General features: G+C 38.4%; 1 protein-coding gene across 2 annotated transcripts in view; it reads left to right on the forward strand.

The window, feature by feature from the left end:
- Positions 1–9,626, forward strand: part of ZFPM2 (zinc finger protein, FOG family member 2) — a 434,128-nt gene extending 424,502 nt beyond the window's left edge. For both annotated transcript variants that reach the window (XM_081266191.1, XM_081266192.1), the window contains 3 exons: positions 299–505; positions 3,936–4,160; positions 6,133–9,626. In XM_081266191.1, the coding sequence (XP_081122317.1) occupies positions 299–505; positions 3,936–4,160; positions 6,133–8,621 (2,921 nt within the window). In that variant the 3' untranslated portion in view covers positions 8,622–9,626. The remainder of the gene's footprint in view (positions 1–298; positions 506–3,935; positions 4,161–6,132) is intronic.
- The last annotated feature ends 658 nt before the right edge of the window (positions 9,627–10,284 follow it).

Raw genomic sequence — 10,284 nt, forward strand, 5'->3', positions numbered from 1 at the left:
TTAGGCATTATACCAATATAATCATGCAAGGTTCATGATCAGGTAAGACCCACAAGGCAGACAGTTGACAAAACTCAACAGATGACACCTATATTTTAGTCTCTCCTACTCCCAGTCACTAAACAATTCAAGGAGTCCAGTTCTCCACAGAGCTGGGGAGCACAGCTCTGGTCTTGACCAAACACCCTACCGAGTAGAAACAGATGTGCACCACAGGAGAGGGTGCTCTTGACATCACCCTAGCCCACAGCAGGCTGGAGAGTCCCATGTCTTCCTCTTCCTTTTTTCTTCTTAATAGGGGGTCAGCTTTGGTGCACAACGACGAAGGCCATCTCTGAGGGTGAAGAGCTAATTGCCTTTGTGGTGGATTTTGACTCAAGGCTACAAGCTGCCAGTCAGATGACTCTCACAGAAGGGATGTACCCTGCACGCCTGCTGGACTCAATTCAGCTGCTTCCTCAGCAAGCGGCCATGGCTTCTATTTTGCCTACAGCTATTGTCAACAGTAAGTGCTGAGTGCTACAGCCCAGCTTTGGGGAGGTGAGGGGTTTTTATGGGGGGAAAAATGTCTGTTGTCAGGCAACCCAGGGACAGACATTTTTCCCCACTATTGTGGGTTTATTTTATCTCTCTGTGTGTGTTTCTGTGTGTGTGCATGCACGCGCACACACAGGATGGTGTGAGATTTCTACCCATAGGAATACAGAAAGAACACTTAAATTCAACAATTTCAGGTTGGATGTTGGATTCCTAAATGTCACACACATAGATAAACTGACATTCTAAACTGGCTGAATAATATTCAGGGCTATTTAGCTATGAGGAACCCCACAGCTTTCAGTGATGTTTCCCTGGTTGAATGATTGTAGTATTCTTTAGGAGACACAGAGTTAAAAACAGAAAACCAAAAAATGCAAAACACCCATTAAATCTGAATTTTATACATGAATGGAAAGGAAATAGAGCTTGGATAATTTTTTTAAAAAGGAAATAAAGAAAAATATATGTAAATTTTGAATATTTTATATGGGAATTTGAAATTATGCTCTGGCAAATTTCCCTTTGTAATCTTATGTTGTTAAAATGAATATTGAATTTAGTTTGTATTCCTTGAATACACAAAGTGGTACTTCTTCTTTCCGTCCCCCGCCCCCAGTACTGGAGATGGAACCCAGAAGCATTTCCCCTCTGAGCTTTCCCAGCCTATTTTTAAATTTTATTTTAATATGATCTCCCCAAGTTGCCTAAGCTGGCCTTGAACTTGTGATCCTCCTGTCTGAGGCTCCTATGTAGCTGGGTTGTAGGCATGTGCCACTACTCCCGGCCAAAGTGGCACGCTATATGATAGAAAACCAGTGATCCAGGAGTCCTAGGACCTTTGTTCAAGATAAATCTCTTTCTGTCAAGCTTTGTGAGAAAACACGAGTAGCATTCACATTTGAGAAAGAGAATGAATACTAAAATAGGCAAGCCAAAAAAATACATTTAATCAAAAATATCCTTGAAATTTCCTGAGGCTCTGATATAGAACAGAAACCTAGAGATGGTAATGACATCTTGAGATGGCCAAAAATAAAACATAGAGGCTGGAGATATGAGGACTTCAGTGATAATTATTTTTCTTACTTTGACAGCATTCTTTAAAGTAAATAAATCCTCAGATTATTCTGAAATTGCTATGTATCCAATTAATAGATTAAGTACTTCCCACCTAAGCTAATATTATTTAATTTCCTTAATGTAAATGTAGGTTTTTTGTTTGTTTATTTGTTTGTTTTACTGGATCTTTACTTTGGTTCTAATAGTGCAGAACTTGAAACAACATTTGCCTAATGTGAATTTGAGGCAAAAGGATTTTATTACAAGGGATTTTATATAACCTTATGTTATTGGGAAGTGCCAATGTATGTAATATTTCTTAGAACATTAATTTTAATTATCTTTGAGAGTCTACCATGTTTGCTCTTGGTAGCATGATAATTATCAATCTCAAATAATTCAGCATAGATGCATAGTATTTTTTTTTGTACCAGGGATTTAACTCAGGGGCACTTGACCACTGAGCCACTTCCCCAGCCCTATTTTGTATTTTATTTACAGAGAGAGTCTCGCTGAGCTGTTTAGCACATTGCTTTTGCTGAGACTGGCTTTGAATTCCAGATCCTCCTGCCTCAGCCTCACAGACCCCTGGAATACAAGCCTGTGCCACGGTGCTGGCAGCAGAGTATTGTGTGTTTCATTTTTAAATTAATCATTTAAACTCATCCTGCCTAAATGACCCTGTACTAAACTGTCCCTTCCTCAATGGTGTAACTGTAATTAACTGAGGAGAGGTGGGCTAAATAACAAATAGTGATAGTATAAAATTTGAGATTTTTTTTTTGAAACTTTATTCTGTACTTGCCTCTTTTGCCATGAGGCATTATGGAAGAGTATTTAGGCCTAGATTCCCATCCCACTTGAACCACGTATGTGATCAAAGACAATCACTCAATCCTAGTTTCTTCGCCTATTATGAGGGTTAAAAAATAAAAGGAGAAACTTTCCATAAGTGAAGACAGGAATATTACATATCACAGAATGACTTAACACAAATGAAAGGATGGTGCACTGCAACTCAAATTCTGTCATCTTTCACTTTAGATTACTGCACTTTAGATTATTGCCTTCTACAGGTCCAAAGTCTTCCTTCTAAATTCATAACTTTCAAAACTAGACTCCGCTGCTATGTTTCTATAATTCTCATTTTGTCTGTCAGTTTCTTACTTAAAATTATTCAGTGAAATCTCCACAGTCATTGGATAAAATCTAAACCTCAGAGAGTCTGCAAGGTCTCTTAAAGTCTGTCACTGCTTTGTACAGTTTCTTCTTTCCGGTCCCCTGAGAATGCCTTTTGCCTCAATAGCATCTCAGCCTTCATCCAGACTTTTTCTGGGATGTTCCCTGGATCAGGATCATCCCAAAGTTTCTCTCTATCTGAGTAGCTTCATTTCATCCTTCACACCTCAGCATAGGCATATCATCATCTTCCTTCTAAGTCATTCTCTTTTCTCCTCCCACATCCAGTCCCCACCCACAACAACCTAGCAAGCATCTCTTTCCATGGCCCTGAGCACCATAAGATACCTCCACAGGAATAGTCATCAGACTGTAATGTAACTATGTCACCACTTGTTTATCCATCCCAGGAGACTGTAAGCTCCTTAATGAAAGCTGTTCAGTCTTTTCTTTTCTTTTGTACCCAGCCCAACATAGAATCTGGAACATCATAGGCACTCTGTAATTATTGAATGAACATGTGATGTCAGGGCTTGGCATTGGATCAATGTTTGGTCTAGTCATCAGATGTTTTACCTTTAAACCAATCAAATAAACCAATTTGCATCACTATTAATAAATGAATATTTTACAAACCATAAATACAACTTAATATTAATATTTTGTGCTTTAAAAAATGGAATCTCCTACAGTAGTGTTTTATTTTTTAACTTTACTTTTATTGGTTCTTTTTATTTATACATGAAGTAGAATCCATTTGGGTAAAATTATGAAAGCATGGTATATACTTATTCTAATTAATACCCCCTTCTAATGCTGTCAAATGATTCCTATATGGAGTTTCCCATACAATAACATGATTGGGATCCTACTTAGAATGATATATATTGCATGTTTGCATAAATATACCAAAATAGGTATACATGATGGTAGACCATCATGTATAACTAAAAAGAACAAATAAAAATTATAGTACTATTTTCTAAAGCCTTGTCCCAGACTACAGAACAACATCCAAGACGGTACTCCTCACCATCTGATTATCTAATACAGAACCTGAGAACAGACTTCCATGAAAGATCAAAGTAAATGCTGCTTTACTCTTGGTTGTCCCCAAATGGATAGTAGCTAATGTGTCTCTACGTTTTTGCCTGCAGAAGATATATTCCCTTGCAAGTCCTGTGGAATCTGGTACCGGAGTGAGCGGAATCTGCAAGCCCATTTGATGTACTATTGTAGTGGGAGGCAAAGAGAAGCTGCTCCAGTATCAGAAGAAAATGAAGACAGTGCTCATCAGATTTCCAGCCTGTGTCCCTTCCCACAGTGCACCAAGAGCTTTTCAAATGCCCGAGCTCTGGAAATGCACCTGAATTCACACAGTGGTAAGGGGCCCTTTTATTTCAGCTGTTGCTCTTGTATATTCTATTCTTTCTATACATACATACATCTCACCTCATTTTTTTTTAATCTGTCTACCTCTCTATCAATCTATCTATTCATCTGTATGATCTCTTTTGCTGGGCCATCCAGTGTTATCTTATGCCATGGATACTCATGGATACTTGATGGATTTGAGTCTGATTTCTTTTCTAACACCTACAGTGCTCAGACTGCAGGACAAATCATTCTGCTTGTTCGGTTGAGGCAAAACAGCATCATTTTCAAAAGAAGGTCTCAATACCCTTTGTATATTGTCATTAACACTCATAGCTTCAAGTCTTTGTAAACTAACTATAGTGTTTCCCATATGGTAGGGAAGAAATGGTAAGTACTTTAAAATAAGTGCTGCATTGAAATAAAGCTGTTATTTTAATAGATACAATTAAAATCACATTCAAGGAAATTAACTTTGAAATATGGATCTGTAAAATGTCCTTGACTTCCAAAGTGTGTATTGTTAGAGCTTAGTTTATTTTTATGACATAAAGATACTTTTGGTGCTGTTTTTAAATTCCTTAAGAAAAATGAGTTTTTTAAGCTATATTTTAACAGCAAAGTGGCAGCTATGCTCATTTATTTTAGAATTATATGCTACTATCATTAGTTTAATCTCATCCAAATTTTACCAAAAAAATCAAATTAATGAAATTTACAGAGTCATATTTTCTTTAAATATTTTGATGTACATTTCTTGATGGAGCATACTAGAGTTTGGGAATCACAGTTCTTTAACATTTCATACAAATTTGTAGGATACTTCTGGGTAATCTATTTTCACCTAGGTTAAATAGTTTAAAAACTGAAATGATGACAATTCTTTTAAAAACTGGCTCCTACTTCCAATGTTCTGATGCAGTATAAACTTTTATCTCTGCACCTATAAAAGTATTTCTATTTACCTTTTCCCTCTTCTTACCAATGAGTTGTTTTCACACAGGATTGGCAGAAACAGGGTAGTTGTTTCTACTGGTGACTAGTCATGCACAAAACAGAAAGAATATCAATAGAGGGTCCTTTCAGCTAAATTGAAAAATAAGTTTTGGTTTAGTTAAGGAGAAAAGGATAGTAAGTACCCTTATATCACTATAAGACTGGATACCTTTGCCCTACATTCAGCTTATTAACATAAAAGTCAATTCTCAGTTTAGAGTGCAGAGAGGATGAGGCAAGTCTAGTTTAATCATATGAAGCCAAATGGAAACTACCAACCACAGTCCATGGTGATATTCAAAATATTTAATAACTGACTCAAAAAAAGGGCAGTGATCAATCAGCATAGATGCCAGTCCAAAATGACCACATTAGTGTACTATTGCCCTTCAGCCTAGATAGAGCTATTACCCTAGATAGAGCTAATCATGTTCAGCAAAACTAGTGAACAAGATTTTGGATTTATACCAAAGATAAATTAGTAAGTAATTAAGTACTTTACCAAGTGGTTCCTATTTTAATTCTTTTGAATGGAGACTATATCTAATGTAATATGTTACTTACACAAGAGTTTTCAGTAGCAACCTAATGTATACTCCCTGTGTCCTATTGTAGACTATAATAACAAGAAGGTTATTGGATTAGTAATTATCTATCGAACCCAAGGCTAAGGAATGGCTCCATCACTTAATAGTTTGATGACCATAATCAGTTCCCTTAGCTGGAGTTTGTTACCTGACTCATGGAATAGGGATAGTAACACTTATCCCACCTTTATCCCCTAATACTTATGGAAGTGCCTTGGAAACTATCAAGTGCTATTACTTTCTCTTGTGTCATAAGAAAAAAAGTTAATATCGCAAATACAATTTGGAAAGATTTCAATTTCTGTTGTTTTGAAGACACTAGTCATTAGCAAGATTCCTGTGATTATGAAACCAACACGTGTGGTTCTCAGTGATTTTATTTTATGTGTCTCTCCAGGAGTGAAAATGGAAGAATTCCTGCCCCCTGGTGCTAGTCTAAAATGCACCGTCTGCAGCTACACTGCTGATTCCGTGATAAACTTTCACCAACACCTGTTCTCCCATCTCACTCAAGCTGCCTTCCGATGTAATCACTGCCATTTCGGCTTCCAGACTCAGAGGGAGTTATTGCAGCACCAGGAGCTCCATGTCCCTAGTGGAAAACTTCCCAGAGAAAGTGACATGGAGCACTCTCCAAGTGCAACTGAAGAGAGCTTACAGCCAGCCACAGACTTGTTGACCAGAGAACTCCCGCAGAGCCAAAAGGCCATGCAGACTAAAGATGCAAGCTCTGATACTGAGCTGGACAAGTGTGAAAAAAAGACTCAGCTCTTTCTCACTAACCAGAGACCAGAAATACAGCCTGCAACAAACAAACAAAGCTTTTCATACACGAAAATTAAGTCTGAGCCCTCTAGCCCGAGACTCGCCTCATCTCCAGTTCAGCCTAATATCGGGCCTTCTTTCCCTGTGGGTCCTTTCCTATCTCAGTTTGCTTTCCCCCAAGATATCACAATGGTCCCTCAAGCTTCAGAGATCTTAGCCAAGATGTCTGAGTTGGTACATCGGCGACTGAGGCATGGAAGCAGCAGCTACCCTCCTGTAATTTACAGTCCCTTGATGCCCAAGGGGGCTACTTGTTTTGAGTGCAACATAACATTCAATAATTTGGATAATTATCTAGTGCACAAAAAACATTATTGCAGCAGCCGCTGGCAGCAGATGGCCAAGTCCCCAGAGTTTCCTGGTGTTTCAGAAAAGATGCCTGAAGCTGTGAGTCCCAATACTGGTCAAACCTCTATAAACCTTCTCAACCCAACTGCTCATTCTGCTGATCCTGAGAACCCACTTCTTCAAACATCCTGCATCAATTCTTCCACAGTTTTAGATTTAATTGGGCCAAATGGGAAGGGCCATGACAAGGACTTTCCCACTCAAGCCAAGAAGCTCTCCACCTCCAATGGTAGTGATGACAAAATTAATGGAAAACCTGTTGATGTGAAAAATGCCAGTGTCCCTTTGGTGGACGGGGAAAGTGACCCAAATAAGACTACCTGTGAAGCTTGCAACATTACCTTCAGCCGGCACGAAACGTACATGGTCCATAAACAGTATTACTGTGCTACACGTCACGACCCTCCACTAAAGAGGTCTGCTTCCAACAAAGTGCCTGCCATGCAGAGAACCATGCGTACTCGCAAGCGCAGAAAGATGTATGAGATGTGCCTACCTGAGCAGGAACAGAGGCCTCCGCTGGTCCAACAACGATTTCTCGACGTAGCCAACCTCAGCAATCCTTGTACCTCCACTCAAGAACCCACAGAAGGGCTAGGAGAGTGCTACCACCCAAGATGTGACATTTTTCCAGGAATCGTCTCAAAGCACTTGGAAACTTCTCTGACGATCAACAAATGTGTTCCAGTTTCCCAATGTGACACTACTCATTCCAGTGTTTCCTGCCTGGAGATGGATGTGCCCATAGATCTCAGCAAAAAGTGTTTACCCCAGTCTGAGAGGACAACCACGTCTCCCAAAAGGCTGCTCGACTACCACGAATGCACTGTGTGCAAGATCAGCTTCAATAAGGTGGAAAACTACCTGGCCCACAAGCAGAATTTCTGTCCAGTCACCGCACATCAGCGTAATGACCTGGGCCAACTGGATGGCAAAGTGTTTCCGAATCCAGAAAGTGAACGGAACAGCCCTGATGTCAGCTATGAGAGAAGCATAATAAAATGTGAGAAAAATGGGAATCTGAAGCAGCCTTCCCCCAATGGAAACTTATTTTCATCCCATTTAGCAACCCTGCAAGGCCTCAAAGTCTTTAGTGAGGCCGCACAGCTCATTGCTACAAAAGAAGAAAACAAACATTTGTTTCTTCCACAATGCCTTTACCCTGGAGCAATAAAGAAGGCAAAAGGAGCTGACCAGCTTTCTCCCTATTATGGCATAAAGCCCAGCGATTATATTTCTAGTTCTCTTGTCATACATAACACTGACATAGAGCAGAGCACAAATGCAGAAAATGAATCTCCCAAAGGCCAGGCTTCCTCAAATGGATGCTCAGTGCCGAAGAAAGATTCTCTGCCACTGTTGCCCAAAAACAGAGGCATGGTCATAGTGAATGGTGGACTGAAACCAGATGAGAGGCCTGCGGCCAACCCACAGCAAGAGAACATTTCCCAGAATCCTCCACATGAAGATGGCCACAAATCTCCCACGTGGATCTCTGAGAACCCCTTAGCTGCGAATGAGAATGTCTCGCCAGGAATTCCCTCAGCAGAGGAACAGTTGTCTAGTATAGCAAAAGGGGTAAATGGCTCCACACAGGCCCCAACCAGTGGGAAATATTGCCGGCTGTGTGATATCCAGTTCAACAACCTTTCAAACTTTATAACTCACAAGAAGTTTTATTGTTCATCACATGCAGCGGAACATGTCAAATGAACTAACTAAATAAATTAACATCAGTCACCTTTGGTACCAGTGTTTAGTATGTTGTTCTAACCAGTCCAGAAAAAAAAAATTAGAAAAAAAAAAGCTGTTTGAATTACATCTGGGCAATCAGGAGATAATTCATTATGGCTGAGTTGAAGACTTAAGATGTAATTTCATTACAGTCCATTAGTAAAGTGTATTATTGGTGCCATTTTCAAAAAAAATTTAATTTATTTTACCAGCAGTATTCATAGCTGTGGTTATGTTATTTTTTATTTAAAAACTTTATATTAAAGTCATTTGTAATGTTATTGTATAGTTATTGTGTAGCACATATGGTTTGCACTGTATAGTAGCTTTTAAAGAAAATAGTCACAAACAATACAGAAAAGCATTTTAGAAATAGCTTCAAAAGCACTTGTGTATCTTGATTTTTTTCTTATATGCTGTTGCAGATATATGTATATGCTAAAATATAACTTGCAAAGATGTTCTAAATACACATGCATAAGTTCGCCTTAAGATTTCAATTCTTGGATAATCAGGCTCCGTTTGCACTTTATATTTTAGCAGATACAGTCTCTTAGTCACTAGGCTTTGCATTTGTATGTAGCCGTATGTTTCTGTCCATTTTCTTAATCTTAAACATGTATGTTAAATGAAGATGGCATTTTTTTTCTTGTATAGTACTTGTATTTTCTTTCGCTGATGCAGCTCTGTCTCAATTTTTAAACCTTTGCTGTTAAATGCAATACTTTATAAAGAATGAACAAAATTACTGGAAGCAGTATTGTAATGAGGTAGTATTAATCAGTTTTATCTTTTGAAAGGCACAGTCTAAATTGAAACCCTAAACTCAATGCTGCAAGTATGAATTTAATTCATATATAAGATCTATTTAAATATAAGAGTAGCAATACTGCACCTGGTGATCACAAAGATAATGTTCTACTTCTGATAGAAATAATTTCTCAACAAATGTTGTTACTATGCATGTATATGGATGGAATAAAATTCCAGATTGTTGGAGAAGTTTGGCATCCTTTTTTAACCTTAAGTACCAAGGGAAATTATTGAGGACTCACATGTCACATACTAAATAGCAACAGTTGAAGACCAATTATAAATTCTGCCACCAGATTAATTACTCTTGGTGTTGACCACAGGATACAGCTTCCCTTTGCCTCTGTTTAATTCAGTGGTCCTCAATTATAAGCAAAGGATGACAACCTAGAATACCTAGGGTTGTTACATATACACACAAACTGACTCTCACTCTCTCTTTCTCTCTCTCTCTCTCTCTCTCTCTCTCTCTCTCTGTCTGTCTCTTTCTATCTCTCTCTCTCTCTGACACACACACACACACACACACACACACACACACTAGAATCCCAGACCAAACCACAACACATATTCTGACTCAATAGATTTTAATATTCCGTCGAGGATTTAAATACCACAGAACAATCTGAAGAACTAATATAAACCATCACCTTTTACAATCCTTCCCTCTTCTCATTTAATCCAATCATCTGACCTCAACATAAAATAGCTCAATATATGTTTTAATATTGATATAAAAATTGAAAATCAAATCATTGCAGAATCTGTGGACACTATTGAAAATATATTAATAGAGTTGAATCCTTTCACTTCCTGGTTTACCTAAGTG

The sequence above is a fragment of the Spermophilus citellus genome, assembly GCF_964194105.1.
Source record: "Spermophilus citellus genome assembly, chromosome: 14".
Classification (NCBI taxonomy): Eukaryota; Metazoa; Chordata; class Mammalia; order Rodentia; family Sciuridae; genus Spermophilus; species Spermophilus citellus.